This window comes from Acanthochromis polyacanthus, chromosome 14, assembly GCF_021347895.1.
Source record: "Acanthochromis polyacanthus isolate Apoly-LR-REF ecotype Palm Island chromosome 14, KAUST_Apoly_ChrSc, whole genome shotgun sequence".
Lineage (NCBI taxonomy): Eukaryota > Metazoa > Chordata > Actinopteri > Pomacentridae > Acanthochromis > Acanthochromis polyacanthus.
This window is the reverse complement of record NC_067126.1, coordinates 38,498,017-38,518,062: the sequence shown is the minus strand read 5'-3', so window position 1 is coordinate 38,518,062 and position 20,046 is coordinate 38,498,017. Positions and strand designations below refer to the sequence as shown.

The 20,046-nt window shown below is 44.1% G+C and overlaps 1 protein-coding gene across 4 annotated transcripts in view; it reads right to left on the bottom strand.

Annotated features, from left to right (window-relative positions):
- Positions 1-20,046, bottom strand: part of dcbld2 (discoidin, CUB and LCCL domain containing 2) — a 31,035-nt gene that overhangs the window by 3,441 nt on the left and 7,548 nt on the right. Inside the window, exons 3-14 of one of the 4 annotated variants that reach the window (XM_051958490.1) lie at positions 19,117-19,254; positions 12,666-12,717; positions 12,510-12,582; positions 9,494-9,627; positions 8,738-8,778; positions 8,111-8,326; positions 4,799-4,923; positions 3,137-3,284; positions 2,900-3,046; positions 2,727-2,820; positions 2,176-2,237; positions 1,960-2,094 (exon numbers count right to left, since the gene is read on the bottom strand). In XM_051958490.1, the coding sequence (XP_051814450.1) occupies positions 1,960-2,094; positions 2,176-2,237; positions 2,727-2,820; positions 2,900-3,046; positions 3,137-3,284; positions 4,799-4,923; positions 8,111-8,326; positions 8,738-8,778; positions 9,494-9,627; positions 12,510-12,582; positions 12,666-12,717; positions 19,117-19,254 (1,365 nt within the window). The remainder of the gene's footprint in view (positions 1-1,959; positions 2,095-2,175; positions 2,238-2,726; positions 2,821-2,899; positions 3,047-3,136; positions 3,285-4,798; positions 4,924-8,110; positions 8,327-8,737; positions 8,779-9,493; positions 9,628-12,509; positions 12,583-12,665; positions 12,718-19,116; positions 19,255-20,046) is intronic. The other 3 variants (XM_051958491.1, XM_051958493.1, XM_051958492.1) reach the window with 3 other exon arrangements.

Genomic DNA, 20,046 nt, shown 5'->3' with positions numbered 1-20,046 from the left:
TGCAGCGTCCAGCAGAAATGTCTTCTATCGTTTATTAATGAGCAATGGAGCTGATCGGAAGGCTCCGTTACACAGCAACACTGGAAGCACTTCAAGCTGTTCATCACACCAATGTACAAGTACATATACCAACAGAAGGCTAAGCAATTAAATCTGTCTTCTATTAGCAGCAGCACCCACTATGTGAGGCGAATCAGGACCAGGCCATAAAGACATGACGACGCATGTCTGTAGTTTCACGTGTAGTTAGTGCCACTGTAACCGCATTCAGTGGAATTACAAAAATGTCCTATTGACAAATTTGAACGTCCTGCCCAAACGGTGAGGGTAACCAAAACAATAATTAAAATCAAAGTTCCTTACCCTTAACCAAGCTTTTTAGGATTTGTCAGACCTTGGTGCATTGTGAAGTGAGCAAGCAACAAGCAAAACACAACAGGGTTTGTGATCTCCTGGATGCCCAAATCCCTCAGAAGGACGTTGCCAAGATCGTTGGCATCAGTGAGAGGACCATTCGCCGCATCCAGCATGCCAGACAATCCAGTTTGGGCACCAAGAGATCTCCACATGGTCCTGGGAGTCTTGGGCTCAGATGGAAATAAGATGATCCCCTACTTCTTCAAACCAGATCAGAAAATTGGGGCTGATGTGTACCACAAAGTTCTGAGATACACCGTTTTGCCCTGGCTGAAGGCCACCTACCCTGACAACAACTATGTGGCAGCAAGATGGGGCTCCTGCTCACACATAATCAAGGTCCAAAAGTTCTGTGAGTAGAATATGACGAACTTCTGGCCCAAAGATATTTGGCCCCCGAGCTCACCTGATCTAAACCCCCTGGATTTTTTCTGATGGGGCGCCACTGAGTTGAGGACTAATGCCACCCCTCATTAACCTGGCAATAGCCAGATTAATAATTGTGTAGTACTTGATAGTACTCCACAATATCAATCTGGGACCGCTCCATGTAAATCTGTTCGGAGGAAAGAGGCACGGATTGGACAATGCAACAGTATGTCCCGCCTCTGACAGGTTTGTTTTTAGCCAATCGCGGGATCTTCACAACGAGCGGAGCCAATTGGTAGATTAAACTCTTACCAAAACCCGTAGGTAAAAAAGCACAAACATCTTTACCATCCAGAAATGCGCAAAGCGCCTCTCGTTGTTCTTCCTTCAAAGAAGCGATACGAGATTCAGCTAAAAGTGACTTAATAGCGGCATCTACACGATCGTTGTCCTCCGTTGCCGTGTTTGTTTTGATCTACTGGCGCTTGGTGTCGTCTTCACACCCGGATATCCCGCCCCACACACGAATACTGCTGCGTGATTGGCCCAAACCAACTTGGTGCTGTACGAAAAGTGAAGGCGGGAGCGGAGCAAGATGGTTTCTTGAGAGATTTGTGAACTCACAAATATCGTGAGAAATCAACTTGCTGGCAAGGTTAACCCCTCATGCCAATATGGATTTACTTAAGGCTGCATTCTCCAGGGAATGGGAGACCTACCCAAAGGAGGATATCAGGAGGACCTGTGCCTCTTTCAGAGGCTGTATCGAGGCCTTCATCATGGCTGATGGAGGACAGATTGAATAAACATGCTCTGAAAGCTTTAAATTTTTGTTCTTCAAGAAATCAGTTCAAAATTCCAAAGAATAAAAAACTTATACCCATTTATAGTTGTTTTTACCTGACAGGACATTTTTGCTTCCCCACCCTGTGCTCAACATGTAATCAGCTGAGAATCTGCAGCACTCACAGAGAATTACAGGAAATAAACTGGTACAACAGAGACGCTTCTTCCAGCTGATTTAAATCCAAAACTGAACAGAACTTTCTCCCGACCAGGTTAGCTCCAGCATTAGTAACTATGGTGATCCAGCAGATTAGCAGAGAGCCACACTGGAGGCCGTGAACATTCTTCCAAACACACCCCCCCCTCTGGTTACCTGACTCCACTCACCTGCAGGTTCAGCGTGGAGCCGTGGGACAGACCCTCTCCCCGTCAGCCGGCCCACTTCACTGCTGCTGTACCGGACCGAATCCTCCGTCTCCACCATCTTGGAAGGGAGCAGCTGCTTCATGCTTTTCCACCAGTCTGCACAGCGACACGCACGCAGTTGGAACGGGAAACTCACAAAACACAACGACTGACCTGTGCTGCAGAGCGGCGGCGTACCTGTGCGATCCCAGTGAGGAAGGTCATACGTCCCTTCAGAGCTCTTTTTCCTGTGAAGAGAACTAAAAGTCACAAAGGTGTAAACTAGGGGTGTGATGATATAACACACGGTACAAGCCCTTTCATCACTAGTTGTCCGTCTCAAAACTCGTCTGTTTTGGTTCATTCTCACAGCATTTAGAAGCCAACCCAAGCTGGAAGTGGTAGTACTTCTTTCATGTATTTGAAAATCTATTTTTTATTTATTGTATTTATATTTATCGCTGAACTTGGTCATTTGCAGCAATGTCGTAGTTACAGCACACCAATAAGCTCCACTTTTATTTTGTTTATTTGACACTGAGAACTGTGCAGCAGTATTTCTGTTACATTTAATCTGACTTACTGAGTTGCTAAGAGCGCTTTGGTTTAAGAAAATAAACACGTTCTGGATTAATTATTAGCTTTTTCGGGGGGTTTTATTTTTCCCGCTTAGCTGACAGCCGAACCGTTCCACGCCGTTCCACCTCTGGTTTCTAAAAGCGCTGTGATTGGAGGAAATGACCGTTTACCTGTTCCTCCAGTGCCGAGCACAAACCACGATCAGGATGAGAGCGGTGAGGACCATGACCAACACGGGAACCAGAACTGCAGCCAGCGCCACATCTGGGAGCAAAAGCACCACAATAAACACCCCGAGCCTCCGTTAAGAGTTCATATTTATTCAAACGAAACCCTGACGCACCTTTACCAGTGTGTGGAGGCATCGTGGTGTTTCTGATGTCTGGGGTGTGCGTCGTTTGGCCGAGGTGAGGCGGGCGCTTCGTACCCGCAGGGCGTGGGGGGTAATGAGAGGGGGAAAACATCCTGGGCGCCGCGTCCGTCCGCCTCGCTGTCAAAAGACAGAGAGAAAAGGAATAACTTGATGCTCCAGCTTTTCATTCATTTCTTGTCGATAAACAGACTTGTTTTTGTTTTTTACCTGAATGAACTTGGCAGCCAAGCAGCTCCAGCTTGAGCGCAATTCTCTGGTGCCATGAGGTGGGATTCACCCTCACATACCGGGCCTCAACCGGAGGGATGAAGTTATTCCTCACCTCGTGCAGGTAGTTGATGTTGCCTTGGAAAACCTGGCAAGAAATGAGAACAAACGCTCTTATTTGTGTCAGATTTGAATCCGACGGCAGGTCAGCAGTAGCATCCATCCATCCTCTATACGAGGGCTGGCCCGAATAGTGGTTTCTGGCCTCCGAATATTGGGGCCCTATTAAAGACGAACATCCGGATATTCGTTCCGCCCCGTAACGTCCGACCGGGGGGGTGCGTGCGGCGGAGACGGCCCGAATAGTCGGATCCGTTCGTCTGGTCTCCCGGGTCCACATTTTGCCCTCGTTTAGTCTTTAGTTAAACTGAAGAATTCCCAAACAGAGGTCTTCAGCATCTTGTCTTGTGTTTAGGCAACGAAGTGAAGCGAGACGTCAGTCGGCAGCAACCCGGCAATTTTCGGGTGGTGTTTACAAACAGGAATGGAGGAGCCGAAATGAGCCGAAGAACACGGCGGGATGAGCCGAAGTTGGCCAAAGGCGCAGGGAAGAGACGAGCTCCAAATATTTTCATCTGGGGGGAGGAGGGGGTGATCACATAGACATCTGTGTATATGTTTATGTGATCACAGGATGGGATGAGCCGATATGGGCCGAAGGTGGAGGGAAGACAGTAATGCTGAATATTCTTTCCGCCCAGTGACGTCCGGGGGGGGGGGGGATATATTCGGATACCAAATTAATATCCGGATAGTGCCGTAGCGAACGAATATTCGGATATTCGGGTCCAGCCCTACTCTATACACCGCTTTATCCTCACTAGGGTTGTGGGGGGTGCTGGAGTCTATCCCAGCTGACTCGGGTGAAGGCAGGGGACACCCTGGACAGGTCACCAGTCTGTCACAGGGCTACATATACAGACACACAATCACACTCACATTCACACCTACGGACAATTTAGAGTAACCAATTAACCTCAGTATATTTTTGGACTGTGGGAGGAAGCCGGAGTACCTGGAGAAAACCCACGCATGCACAGGGAGAACATGCAAACTCCATGCAGAAAGATCCCAGGCTGGGATTTGAACCGGGGACCTTCTTGCTGCAAGGCGAAAGTGCTAACCACTACTGCACTGTGCAGCCCGTCAGCATTAGCAGCTGGGCAGAAATAAAGTTTGCCGGAACAAGTCAGTTTGTAGACAAATGCACTGTAAGCTGTAAGCTGATTATTTTCCAACTTGGCAAGCTAATAACTACTTTCCTCCACACAATAAGCGCCTGTGAGAATCCCAGCAGAGAGCAGCTCGTAGGCAGCAGTTCCAGCCTGACAACCCGGCCGCTAAATCCATATCCATTCATTATTAATGCCCAAGTGTCCTGACTTGTCTACCACAGCACTTAACTCAAACCACTGACTGCTCGCATTTCCTGCCATAAACATCTCTCAGTCGATACCAGTTGCTAAGGAAACAGTCCAACTAAGGGTCCCTGCAGCCTTCTAAAGTGTCACTTCTGTCCATTTGCACTAATTTGAAAGAAAAAAAAAATGCATGACGTAACCGTTGAGCCAGCACGGTTTATTGATTTGGTGTCTGAATTACCTTGTCCTGTGTAGAATTTGCTTCCCTGTAGCTGTACCACTGTTTACCATTGCTGCTGTACAGGATCCGGTAGGCTGAGACGTAGTACTGGTACTCTCTCAGGGTAGAACCTGTGGTGGTGATGCCTGGATGGATGGACAGAAGAAAGTAGAAGATGAAGACCGATGAGAGCTGAAACAAGATAAAGACTGCTTTATATTCACTGTGAGCCATTTTATTTGAGGTTAGATGACACTTTTCTCGAGGAAACGCCGTCTTTTTCAGGCATTGTTACGCAAGACGTTCAAAAAATGAGCATGAGGACAAGAAATTGAGTTGTTTTTATCCGCCTCGTGTCTCTCAGGTCCTTCTATTGTGCTGTACATTAAATCATAATGCGTCTTTATGGATTCTGCTCTGCCATGGAGGTCTTTTGTAAATAAGCTAATGCATTTCCTGGTCAGATAAATGAAAATACTCATGCACAGATCATTAAAACTAGGGATGTCTGATAATATCGGCCCACCGATATTATTGGCCGATATCGTCATAAACATGTAATATCGGTCAATATCGTTAGACATTTTTGCTAATCATGAAAACTGACAAAATAATTTCTGGATTTTGCCGACTCACAGAGGGAGGGAGAGTGTGAACTGTTGTTTGGGACAATTAAAAAAAGGCATAAATATGGCTTTTTTTTCCCATAGCTTAGATTGAAGTAATTTTCTTATTTTGCACAGACAATGTTAACATTTTAAAGCCTTGTTGCATCTGAGAACGCATCCAATGGATCATCACAATAAAATGAGGCATGATGTGTTAATTCCACCACAGGAAAGATGTGATGCTACCTAAAATGAGATAAAACGACCGCAGATATCGGTATGGGTTGATATCGGAAATTGAGAGTTAGACAATATCGGTTAATGGCAAAAACATCTATCGTTTCATTACAATGCTTCCTCTTCACCCTTAGTCAGCTGGGACCTCAAGCACACCACAAAAACAAGCCAGGAAGAGCTCGAGGAACACAACAAAGAGCCCAAAGCAGTGATCCAGACTCACAACTCCCCATTTTCCAATCCAATCAAGCATTTATGGGACGGCAAAAGAAAAACATTATACATAAAAGGCACTGCTCTGCAACCTACAGGACCCAATCTAGCATCATGAAGGGGAGCTAAACAGTATGAATGTTGGAGCTGATCAGTCTACAGTGTCCTCAAACACCCCACAATGGAAATTTCACAGCATTCGTATCTGTGACATGCGTGCTTCTTCCCCCACACAGCAACACACGGCATTTTATGGAGGTGAGAATTGCGCAACCCAACAGCTGCTGGCGAGGCCAGAAAAAGCGATGATTAGATGCTGTCCAAAATGGGAATTTATTGCTCACTACTGAGTCAGCTACTGAGCGTGTCTTACAGAGGAGTGTCCTGGACTCTGTCTAAAAGTCTGCAGTGATGATATGAGTCCGTTATCTTCATCATTTACTAATTAGCAGTAAACACAAGGCAGACGCAAAGTCGGCGGAAATGTGAATAAATCTGCAGGTGTTTGGTAATAAAGCACTGAGATCACAATTCATTATAAGGAGAACATGGGTATTTATTGATGAATTTCATAGAATATTTTCATAAAGCATCGTCTTTATTGTGCCACTAGAGAGGAAGTTAAGGAAGAGTCAATTATTAGTCATTAGGTTTTAGTCTCTGGAGACCACGAATACACAAAACGTCATCACAATCCATGCAGCTGCTGCCATAAATCAGTCTAAATCAAAATGTTGGACTGAAGACAGCTACTGTTCACTAATATCAGAAAAGGTATGAGAGAACCTTTTGCTGTAAAACCTTACCGTAAATTAATTAAAAATTATTAGCAGTATTTCTTTCCCCGAGTTGGTAAGAAAACGTCAGCGTGGCAGCTTTTCAGTCCTGTGTTTTTCAGTTTAGCGTGTTCTTTTCTTGATGCCAAACACTTTTTACAATTGTTGGCGATTTAAGTGTTTTTTTAATTCTCTTTTTTTGATTATCTTGGAGGAGTGAAAAGAGGAAATGGAGTGGAAAGGTCTGTTGCTACCGTTGCTCAGAGGAGTTCTACCTGCGGAGCAACAGAGCCAAATGAACGTCGTTTCCTCCCAACAGGAGCCTCTGAGCTCACTGAACTCTCCAAAACTGCTGGGATGAGACATGATATTCTGGAGGAATTACTACAGAAGAGACGTAGAGGGAGACGAGCTGGAGTAAAAGAAACAGGAGGAAGGGAGTAAAAGAAACAGGAGGAATGGAGAGAGAGTTTGGAGAGAGGCTCGTAGACCGGCTCTTCATCTGTTATCATGGAAATGTTGCTGGAGACACTCGTTAGGAGACAAAGACTACCAGGAAAGCAGCCTCATGTTTTACACAGAAACATGGATGAAAGACTGTGTTACTGAGAGTAACACCAGAATCAGAGGCTTCTGGACGATAGGAGCGGTAACAGGAGAGGTGGAGGACAGATGGTGGAACCCTGCTGTAACACGTTACCATCAGAGAACAGATCTGTAGCAGAACAATGAACTGTTAGCAGTCAGTCTGAGATCAAACTATCTACCAGAGGAGTTCACTGCGATCACTGAGTATGTTTGTATGCAGTCAAAAACCCTTTCTTAACCGGAATATTAGCAATAACCCGGTTGCGTACGGCCATGTAAACACCCGCAAAAACCCGAATAAGACCCCTGGGTTACTCCTTTTCTAACCCGAATATCTCGTCATATAAACGCGCATCGGAATATCCCCATAGAAAGAGACGTTAGTTTGCGTTCTGCGCATGTTTCATCCGAAAGGAATCTTGGTCTTTTGAGTCCGGCAACTACTTGTATACATGTTGTATCGGCGTCTGGCGCGCGACCCACCGGAAATACACAAAGAGAGGTAAACAGACATGGCGAAACCCACACGCCTCACCACAGCGTCACACAACAGGAGTAACTCTGTCTGTTTATCCATGTAAACGAGTTATTCCAAACGTTTCAGAAACCAGAATATTGACCTTAACCCGAATATGGACTGCATATAAACGTACTGACTGTTGCTTCCATTCCTCCTACTGCACACGCTCAGACTGGACAGACCAGGTCCACCGTCCTCCTCCTACCTTCATCCTCTCCAGCTCTGGACCTCCATCACCTCACTCCTCCTTCTCTGTCGTCTCAGTTGTCTATGCTAACATCATCATCAAAGCATACATCATTATTATTCCTATTATAAATTACAGACAGTGGTTGTAGTATTTGGGGATACCAGCGAGTGTTTGTGTTTTTATTGGTCTCTTATTGTGTACCTGTGATCCTCTTCTCCCTCTTCAGATCCACCTGCAGCCACTGCTGCTGGTCGCTCTGGGATGGCGCCCACGGCAGCCCGGTCTTTTTGAGCCGGGCCCCCGACGGCGACCACACGTTGCGCTGACCGGTGATGACGTTCCACTCCCACACCGACGAAGCGTTGAGCTGCGTGTCTGCAACACCACCAGACTCCAAACCCAGAGTCCCATAGCAGCCTGCAAACACAGAGAGCCCGTTAACGTAAATAATTAGAAAACGTTCAAGAGACTGCGTGAGATTTAGCATGCATTAACATAAGTAATATCATGGAATTATGTTTGGATGAAGAATGAGGGACCCCCGTTCATAATCCAATCCAGATGTACACTTGAGCTTTTCTATATTTACCTACGTTATAAATTAGGGTCAGGCGCTTAACTGTAATCAAGTTTGAACTCTGAGCACGGAAAATGGGAGGGAATGCACTCCAGGTTTCTGCTGCAGACTTATAAAACATTACAGACAATGCAAGGTTTATGCTCAATTAAAAGTGCGGATGCATGCGGTACTGATTACATCTGCAGGACTTGCCCCGGGAGAAAGTGCAACCGCTATTAATTAGGCTCTATGGGGAAGAAAAAACTCACCGTTGGTCCTGAAGGTGAAGAGGCTGTTTGAGAAAGTTCCTCTGAAGAGAGAAAAGCAAGATGAGGAAACCAAAAATGTAGCATCACTTACGTACACATTTTCTTTTGTCGTTTTTTTCTAAAGAAATCACTGAAAAACCTTCAACCCTTTAAGCTTCAGTCAATTCCAGCCGTTTTCAGTGCAAAAAAATCGCTAATATTCTATTTTTAAATAAAAAAAATGACGAAAAATACAGGGAATATTGGACACACATCGCGAGGTGCATTTCCTTGAAAACGACCGATTCGTGGATTTTATACCGACTTCAAGACATGTTTTGGACAAAATAGTTTACTGGCTTGTGTTGTCTGGATGTAAAAGGTTGGATTATGGCCGTTTTTTGTGGAATCTTTTTTTCTGTGTGTAATAATGAACCCGGAAATGTGAGTCGCGCTGTGTGCGTTGAAGCCGTGTATAGAGAACGGATGGATGGATATTTGTTGTTTGTCGGACAAATGTGTTTTTCTCACCCGCTGTGGTAATCACATCTGAAAGTGGTTTATACCGGCGGATTCATGAGAATCTAAGCTTTCCATCGGCGTATAGTGTTTGTATAATCGCGTTTGGAGCCGTCGGACATTCTTGAAATTCCTATGCAAATTAGTAGGTGTACTGCCGGCGGTACACCTACGACGCACTGAAGCGTAAAGGGTTAAAGCAGCAGGAGTCAACAGCATAAACATAAGGACAGCTTTGTGTGGCGTAGCATCTCTCACCCAGTGGAAGTGACATTGTTAGCCAGTGTGCCCTCGTAGTGAGGGATGCCTTTGCTGCTGACCACACTGATCCTCCCTCCCACGGCGTTGGACAGCACACCTGCATGGACGGCCGCCACACACAGAGGGGAGGACTGCAGAAGCAAAGAAAAGACGGATCAGATAAAGGTTCCGGCCGACCGTCGCAGGAACCGCAGCGGATGAGCCGTGGAGAAAACGGACTCGCAGGCAGAGCGCCGTCCGAAACACATTTTTCGCATGAGACGAAACAACAGCTGTGTGATTTTCTCGTAACGAAAATACAAAGAGGCTGGAAACATCACAGAACGTTCAGAGACGGTTATCTCCCTGGAACGTATCTGCGCGTACACCAACCACTCAGAAACAACTAGCGAGCCCGCCTATTTGGTCCTATCACACTACTTGGGACATCAAAACCGACTTCGTGCCAGCATGTTGTTTAACGGTCTGAATAAACGCTGAACACATGTTGCTCAAGTCTTGTGACTTACGGTATATTAACAGAGAATAACAGCCATTTTTTCCTATATATTCCAGCTCATTTTGGCCTAATGCAGATGCCAGTACTGATTTATGCACAGATTTTGTTCCAACGAACTGCAGAGAACATCAAGAGTCTCCTGCAGTGGAAATAACATCCTATTATGCCTACTCTTATTGTGAAGGTCCACTGGCACGTGCAGATATAAAATATGTTTTTCATATGTACAGAAGTCACCAGGAAAAATAAGAGCAGTATGTCAACTTAGGGGTAAAACATGCCACATATATATATATTTTAATGTGACATTTTCAAACCAAACTAACTGTTTTAGCCCGTCAGTGACCATTTGTGTGGATATTTTATGTTAAAGTCGTTATCAGTCGATGCTATCATCACTATGCATGCATTGCAGGCGCCGCTGTAAAGCAGTAATGAGGATTGTTAAATGATTGTACTGAGTTTTTGGGAGATTATCTGAGCTGTGCTGATAAACTGGCTGAGATTTTATTGTTGCAGATAAATCAGAATGGGAGTATACGTCACATGACAGCTGACCAGAAAATAAAGACGTTTGAAGTAATGTAAATGTATGAAAAAATCTCAAGGAAAGGCTTATCAAAATCCTTCTTATTGTCTTTTTATTTGTATTAGCAGGCTCCATATTTTCAATCACAAGCAACAAATCCACATATTTTAGAAAAACAATCATTTTTAAAGCGTTTAGGAGTCATAGGAGGCGTAGAAAACAACGTCTTGATGCTGAAATTTGAAGCTCAGTCAGATCAAGAAACACGGTCATGAAGTAAAATAATTCTGATATAGTTTCTCCACCAGAGTGCTGACAAGTTGATGCAAAATGTCTCATTCACTTTATTTTCTGGTTCAATTCTTTTAAAAAAATAATCTAAGGATGAAATGTATATTAACCTGTGATGTTTTCCAAATTGATTTCCCAGAAAATACGCCTCACCGCCCCGGGGATGAGGGCTTTTAAGGTTAAAATATTTGGCACATGAAGTTCTGTGGAGGGAATCAGACCTGGAGCCGTGTTCCTGTGCTTCAGAGGATTATAAAAATACCTCCTGGCAACGTTTTGTGGAGTAAAAAGGCCGACGGGTAGCGATCTGCTGCTACTGCACTCGTATGAATTGTGTCTGTTTGCAAGTAGGTGAGCAGGAAGAAGCGGTTCTGCTGGACAGCGCGATCACTTAACCTTCAGACTGAGGCAGATAAAGGCGGGTGAGTCACACTGATGTCACTTCTCTGTTCAGAGGATACCGAGTGGCACCGACGGGAATGACTCACTGTCGGCTGCATTCCTGTCCAAACCTGCTGCCACATCACTGACGAGCTGAGCAAACCCGATTCCACCCGGGCCACGAGCTCCCCCCGACGAGCAGCTGGTCGAGTGAGGAGGAATTTTATTACTGGAAAAGACCCACGTTGGAATTCACAGCCTGACAGGATTGTGGGAAAACCCAGCGAGTGACGAGCGCTCGTATGCATGCACTCACACTCACAGCAGTCAAACGCTGCCACAAGCAATCAACACTTGCCCCGTGATGCTCAAACTTCCCAAAAACACACGCCACATCCGAACGAGAGCCATACCAAACCGCTAACACAAACACCAAGAGCTGCTCCAGACCGCAGCGCTCTGCCTCCAACAGGGAAGCCACAGCAACACTCACACACACATGTGATAAGTGGGATGTGGAAATATGAAAAACAGCACAGCGTATGAATTAAAGGAGATAAAGCGAGCTGCAGGGCTGAGATCTGGGTGGGGCGACGGATCTGTGTGTGACAGAGGGCAAAGCACGCTTTCACAAACGCCATTATGTTCCAGTTTAGTGTCTCTCACAAAGCCAAACCATCAATGAATTGTGTGCATGCAAGCAAACAAAACAAAAAAGACCCAGGCGTGCATTCACGAAGCTCTCTCCAACTTCTCAATCACACCGAGTCGCTCTCCAGATTTTTGCGTCTCTCCGAAAACACACTCGACACGCAGCTCCGCTCTGCACCCTCTTGCAGCTGGACTGGATTACCGAGTTATTATTTTCAGCCAAACTATTATCTCACCTCCCTTTCACCCGCTGACCCTGCCCCTCCTCTGTTCCTGTGGGGCGCCTCGCTCCCCGAAGCACACCCCGACGCTCCTCCCTGTCCTCCCATCAGCCAGCAAACGCCGCTCCCTCCCCCAAACAGAAAAAAAAAGAGCTCCGAACATGAGGTCATCAGCCAGAGACTCGGCACCCATGAGCTCACGCTCAGCGGGGGTGCTGTGAGGTCATCAGTCCAGGACGTGCATACCGCAGAGAGAGGGGCCCGTTTGCACAGGAAATACAGACATACAGAGCGGCAACGACAGACAAAAATAATAATAAATCAGGGCCTTGAAAGCATGAGTAAGCTGGTGATGTGGTGAGACCACCTGGCACCGTGACTCACCTGGAAATGAAGACAAAGAGGAACACCTACATGCATACCTCGTCTCTGTGGACTCACCTCTCTGTAGCCGTTGGGTACAGTTCCAGAAATCTCCTCTGTAGATGTCAAGCAGCCCGCTGGACAGTATTTACTAACAGGAAACACACACACAGAGTGAGCATTTGGCAGTTTGATCAGTCCTCAGATATCAACACACAGCAGAGCGTTATTTACCTGAACTGTGCCTGGGGGAAATCACTTCCTTTGTCCAGACAGGTGATTAGATCTGCAAACACAAACGGGCTGTGTCACAACTGGTTTCTCTGCACCGTCCTGTTAAACTATCAGCCCTGTTTTCTTCCCGTTTCTTCCCCTTTTAACACTCCTGTTGTCTTCATTTACGGGCACCAGAAAAATATTGTTTCCTCGTTTGCAAAAAATTCAAAAATTCAGCAAAAAACATCCTTAAATTTGTGAAAATTTGCAAAATCTTCAAGAAGTTTCCCATAAAAATTCTATTGAAAAAATATTGGGGGAAAAAAACAAATTTTGCATGAAAATTCTTGGAAATATATATTTTTTAAAAATCTGAAAAAAATCTAAAGCGATTACAAATATATCAGTAAAACTTCTAATATTTTCTTTGAGAACATTAACAAAAAAAATCAACTAAAATCCAACGTTTTTCGCTAGTTTTGGTTGATTTTTTTGTGAATATTCTTAAAGAAACATTTTTTTTAACATTTCTTTTTTTCCACCAAAAAAATGTTTGAAAATTTCCCAAAAATGTTGAAAATGTGGACATCAGAAGTTTAACTGTGAAAACATTTTTTCTCACATTTTCAAACGATTTTGACCCACAGGACGACACGAGGGTTAAGTCAACAACTGACTTCTTTTCTTTGCCTAATTCATCTATTCAGTTATCGGCTATTGTAATGAAGGAACTCAGACTGTTCAGAGGGAAGTAATTCTCCCAGCTGGAGACTGCAATTATTTCACACTATTACCTCTTTGACTGTTAAAAACCCCCTCCAGTAAAGTCAAGGTGTTTTTTTGTGTTTTTAATAAACTACGAGACATCGGCAGTGAAATCAGAAATTATGAAGGATTCCAGTAAATGCAGGGCTGTTTCTTATGTGGAAATGTGCCAGGCATAGAATAACAGAGAATGGAAAAGTACAAATGCTTATTATTAATTGTACTGAAGTTCAGTCCTTGAAGAGGTGAATTTTTGAAGAGAAAGGGACTTGAAGGCTTTAAAAATGTCAAAAAAAATTTAAGAATACCAACTTTCCACAAAGAAACTTAGCAAGAGCTTCCTGTCAACTCGCAAATCAAGTAATCGGCTAATCGATGCAGCTATAATTATTTCTAAAACTGAATTATTAGTCAGCATGCAACTAATTCATGTACAGAAACCTAATCTTAATAATTCCAGTCATTTACTAAAGCAGAAATCAATTAGAAATGACTTCAGTTTCTTTAAACGTTTGCATGTCAAGCTTGGAAACAAAACATCTTTCAATATTTTTGGCATTTTGCAGACAAATCAAACTACAGAACTAGAGGGTAAGTCCAGTAATACCGCATCCAACAGGATTCATCCTCTGGGCACCATGAACGTCTGCACAAAATTTCACAGCGATCTGTTGTTGTTGTTGAGATCGTTTTAATTTGCACCGAAGCTGTGGGTTGGCAGAAACACCAACTCCTAGATGACTACAAATACTTGATTTAAATCCACAGATACTCAGTTTACCATCATCTGGTCAAAGAAGACAAACAAACCGAGCACCAGTTCACATCTGAGAAGCAAGAATCGGCCACTTTTTGTTTGTTTTTTTACATCAACTCTGAACACATCAAAGTTCAACCGCACAAAAATGTGTGTGTGGGTGTGTGTTGGGTGTTAACGAGGGAGCTTTAGTGACGAGGAGCGCCGCTCATGTCCAACAGGATGATGTGGGCTGCTGGGAATTTGATGTAAACTTTGCGGTGATGGTCAGTCTCCGTGAGTCTCGACCACATTGTGAAGAAAAACAAAGAAAAAAAACCCTCGATCTGGTAAACCAGCCGGTGATTCAAACTGACAAACACCCCCACCGCTGCAGGTCACCATGGTTACTGATTTACTTAGCTGTGCAAACCGTCCACCCACGCGCATCTGCATGACAAGAAAACACTCGCGTCGACCGATTGGTGGAAAAAAGTGGCCGGGTGCTCCGGCGACCTCGTTTGCCTCCCGGTGTGATTCAGCCCAGATGACCACAGACTGAATTATCCGCTGAGCAAACGTCACCGACTTCCCTCTTCTAGTGGATCCAATTATATGTTGATCCAAAGTTCCTGCAAATATTCCACATGATGAGGCCTGTCCTCAGAGACGGAGCTCACACAGCGCTAAGCAATGGCGCTATTATTAAAGAGAGAATCTGACGGTTTGAGGTGTCAAACATGCGGTCTGCGGGCCAAAACTGGCTCATCAGAGGGTCCAATCCAGACCATTTTGTAAAGAGTAAAAACTAGAGAGAAGACATTAACTGCAGATTTATAAAATTATAAATTTAAAATAATTTCTGGACTGTAACAAGTTGTTCTGATCATAAAGTAAAATACTCGATTGTTCATTGTTCTTTTGTGTCTCATTTTTGTAATATTTTGTCTTGTTTTTGTTGTTTTTTGTGTCTGACTTTTGTCATTTCTCTCATGTTTCTGTCATTTTGTTTCTCATCTTTGCCATTTTGTGCTTCCTTTGTGCCTCACTTGTGTTGTTTGTCTTATTTTTGGTATTTTGTGTTTTGCGTTAGCCGTCGTTTTTTGTCTCGTTTGTGGCTTTGTGTCTCATTTTTGTAATATTTTGTCTTGTTTTTGTTGTTTTGTGTCTTCTTTTGTCATCTTGTGTCATTTTTGTAATATTTTTACCTCCGCCAAGGAGGTTATGTGACACCCGGCGTTTGTTTGTGCGTCTGTCTGATTGTCTGTTAGCAAGATAACTCAAAAACGCCTGGGCAGATTCACATGAAATTTTGAGGGGATGTAGACTATGGTAAGAGGAAGAGCTGATTTAATTTTGGTGGCAATCCGGAAAGGATCCTGGATTCTGGATCATTTTGAATTTTTTAGTATGTTTAAGTATGTGGTCCAAAATATGACAAAAACATCATAGGTTAGTATGTCGTCCAACAAATTGGAACAAGGTGTCCAGATAGCTCAACTGGTTAAGAAGGTGATTCATAAACAGAACTGTGTCAGAGACGCAGGTATGATTCCAGCTCATGATCCTTTACTGCATGGGTTTCCTGTTTTCCTCTCTATCCTTGGCGGAGGTCTGAACTCTGAGTGCTTTTCTAGTTTGTAAGTTGCAATGTAACATCAGTGATGTTCTTCACCAAAGCAGAGGTAAACTGTTTTACATCCGTGAAATAACATGGTGGAACACAAACGAAAACCATCGATTGACAAACACTTTTCTACCACCAAACATCAGGAGAACGTCAGCGGACCACAGAGCAGACAGATCACTGTGACGGAAGCTGTTGATCCAGATCTGTTGGAGCTCTGACAGAATAAAGTGAAGATAGATTCATTAATGGACGTGACAAACCGTGAGCGTGTGTGTGTGTGTGTGTGTGTGTGTGTGTGTGTGTGTGTGTGTGTGTGTGTGTGTGAACACCAGGATGTGAAATTAACTGTTCAAGCCACTGACAGATGTGTCCAAATATGATTCATTCTATGGTAAATGATCATTTACTGCCTTAAATCCACCAACCACTTCATGTTAAACCAGGATCTGGCTGCTGCTAGTTTCCCACCGTGGTGTGCCAGCTTGTGGAAATGGGTTAGAGCATTAAAGAACTAGTTTAGGAAGAAATATTGTCAATTAAAATGTTGAAACATGTTCTAAAAGCTGAAAAAATACAACTTTTTAGTAGGGCTGGACCCGAATATCCCAAATATCCGAATATTCGTTCGCTACAGCGGTATCCAGATATTAATTTTGGTATCCGAATATTCGCCCTCCGCTCCCCCAGGCGAAAATATTCGGAGCTCGTCTCTTCCCTTCGCCTTCGGCCCACTTCGGCTCATTCTGCCGTGTTCGGCTCATCTCGGCTCCTCCGTTTGTGTTTGTTTCCACCACCCGAATGGCCGGGTTGCTGCCGACTCTGACGTCACGCTTCACTTCGTTGCATAAAAAGACAAGATGCTGAAGACCTCCGCTGTTTGGGAATTCTTCAGTTTAACTGAAGACAAAACGAAGGCAAAATTTGGACCCGGGAGACCAGACGAACTGATCTGAATATTCGGGCCGTCTCCGCCACAAGCCCCGCCCCCCGTCGGACGTTACGGGGCGGAACGAATATTCGGATATTCGTCTTTAATAGGGCTCGAATATTCGGAGGCCAGGAACCACTATTCGGGCCAGCCCTACTCGTTAGAAACTGTCACTGTCTCGCAACAAATACACTTAAAACACTGCAACTTACATCGCGATTTTTCAGAAAAGCTGCTGCGAATTCAGGCATTTTAGGACGCAACAATCTGGAAAAATGCCCACAAAATCCTGGAGGCACTGGATATCTCTCTATCGCTATGGCCTCAGTAATGAACTTGTTTAATTTTACACTTTTCCGACCAATGCCACCAAAAACTGAACGCTGTATACTTCTTAAGGGTAAATGTAAAGGCAAAGTGTTTGTGTTGTGCTGCGTAAACTTGTACATGTGCGTACAATAGAGCGTGAACGCAAACCGCAGTCAAGAAAAGCAGAAAAGATGGCGTTTTTGAGTTGGTCTCATGTACAGACGCATGCATTTTTGTTACGTTTATCACAGGGTGAAGGCACGGACAATAAAACCACAAAATATCATCAGTCTCTCAACTACTCTCACTTCCTCTCGCCGTTGTTTCTCAACCGGCTTCATGATGACTCTTCTCGCTTCCCAAAACATCTGCCTATCCTCCTTTTTCCTCCTCTCGGATATCTTTTACCAGCCAAACTCCAATTTAAACATTCACAACGCACAGGTTACACATACAGAAACAATGCAGAGGACTGACATGTTCTAAACACACATTAGAATGTGACTAAGCAGAGACTCGTCCCCTCTTCTCTGCTCGTCTGTTCCTTCATTTTCGGAAGAAAAACAATATTGAGACGGTGCCCGCCAGCATGATCAACCCTGCACGCTGGAATTCCAGACATGTGGCTGATCAGAATATAGCATTCACAGCAGAGCAGCTCCTTATCTGTGCTGTGTGTTTAAATATGTGAGCAAACACCACATCGTAAATGCTTCTCTCGTTTGGCCTCGAGCACTGCTGCCACAAAACTGCACACACACAGTCCTCTATTCTTCTGGGGGTTTTTTTTCCTTTTAATGAACTGTAAACACTGTTTTCTTCCGGGATAATGAGAATATATATAATATCTACAATATACAAGGACGACAAAAGACATTAAACAGAAAATAATAATAGTGGCACAGATCGGCACTTTACTCAGCTGGAGACGATGGAAAACGAACCCAAACCACTCAAAGAAAAACTTTAAAAGGACATCTAATCCAAAAGGGACCCGAGAACGGACCAGATCTGAATTTATCCAACAACAAAGACATGCTACAGACAGTTTACACTCTGTCAGACTTCAAAAACACGTTTCCTTAAGGCAAAACTGTTAGAAATGTGGCTCTGGGGGCGGCGATGTTGGGCAGTGAATCAGTCGGTGCATCACTTTTATTTTCAGTCTGTTATTCTTTTGATTATTTTCTTGTTTAATCCACTTGATCTGTAAAATGTCCAAAAATGGTCCCAAAGCAACATTGTGAAGAGTCTTGTTTTGTCAACAAACCAAAGATATTCAGTTTTTTTTGTCACAGAGGAGTCAATAAAGCAGAAACCATTCAGATAGAGGAAGCTGGAATAAGAGATTTTAGACCTTTTTCGATTTGCAAAATAATTGAAGATCAATCTAATAGTGGATAACAGATCGATTATGTTTTACAGCTCTAGTTCACACTGACTTGTTGCTCAAATGTGAGTTAGTTTAAGACTTTCATTTGAACACAGAGTTAACTGTGGGGTAGGGCTGGACCTGAATATCCCGAATATCCGAATATTCGTTCGCTACGGCGGTATCCGGATATTAATTTTCGTATCCGAATATTCGCCCCTTCCCGGTCAGACGTTACGGGGCTTAATGAATATTCGTCTTTAATAGGGCCCGAATATCCGGAGGCCAGAAACCACTATTCGGGCCAGCCCTACTGTGGGGGGTGAAGCATCCTATCAGGATGAAACCTTTTCCTGGGATTTTTTACAAACCCATCTAAAAGCCCAAATTGCTGTCGTCGTATTTAACGGTCCTCAAAGCTAACACGTGGATAAATATGATGTTTTCACACAACAGTAGTGATACTTTGCCAGCTTTTAGACAAACCCACATGCTACACATCTGTGCACAACTTATTTCAGGACAATCATAATACCTCAGTAGAGTAAAAAAAAGGAAAAGAAAAAGTGGTGGTGCAGAATCAAACAGCTGTGACTACAACAAACACATGCAATCTCCGAGGGCGAAAACAGAAACCTAGCCGGGCCCCGAACCGAGATCACATAATCACGCGGCTGTCCCTGCAGGCTTGGGGCGATAAAGACACTCACAGGTGAGCGGCTCGCTTACCTGCATGCTCAGTGGTGGAGTAGGACAGGTAGAATCCACGCCCGGTGTGGTGGGTCCCACTCATGAACTGGACAGTGACCTGGTTGCCGGTGGACTCGATCAGCTCGTTCACCTTCAGACCCAAACCGCAGTACTTCACTGTCAGACACACAGAGGACACAGTTAGCCGTTTGCTTCAACTTAATGACAACTTGTGCACCAAGAAGCATGAATTATATTTGATTATAACGCAGCGACAATCCTGGATCAGTCGTTGCTAAAATATCCTCGCATGTATTCTAGACGTACTTCAATAAATCGTAGTGTTCCGCCAAGGGATGCAAAGTCTCATGTTTTCATTGAATTCATCAAATGCCAATAGATTTTCATGAACCATTTTTTTAGATTTTGGTCATATCAAGTCAAATTTAAGCCTTTAGGATCTTTTTACTCTTTTACTCTAGCTTGGAAAATCCAAACTGAATCTCCATGTAATCTCCTATCTCCATGTTAGGAGATACAGGAGAGTCAGTTTGGCATTGTGCGAATTGAAGCGCGTTTCCCTCCCGGTACAGTTTGGTACGACCAATCATAGCACAGGAGGCGGGAGTTAATGCTGCGTCATCTTCAGCGCCTGGATTACCCATAAAGATGATGCTGGAGGAGGAGGGGGGCGAAAGCGAATCATTTTGTGGTCTCTTGGCGTTTTGGATGGCGTTAGTCGTTGCCTCTTTTCACTTGATGTTTGCGACGATGAGGAGGCAGTGGATGGCTCGTTACTTTCGGCTTCTTGCCATTGTTTGTACAGAGGAAAATCCCGTTCCAAACGTGTGAGTAAATTTAAGCAACTTTCACACATACGCACTGACTTGGTTTGGCTCCGATTTAAAGTTATTCCTAACACCGCTAATCGTTCGGAAGGAGTCTTTTGTTGCGTAGCCTTTTCAAAAA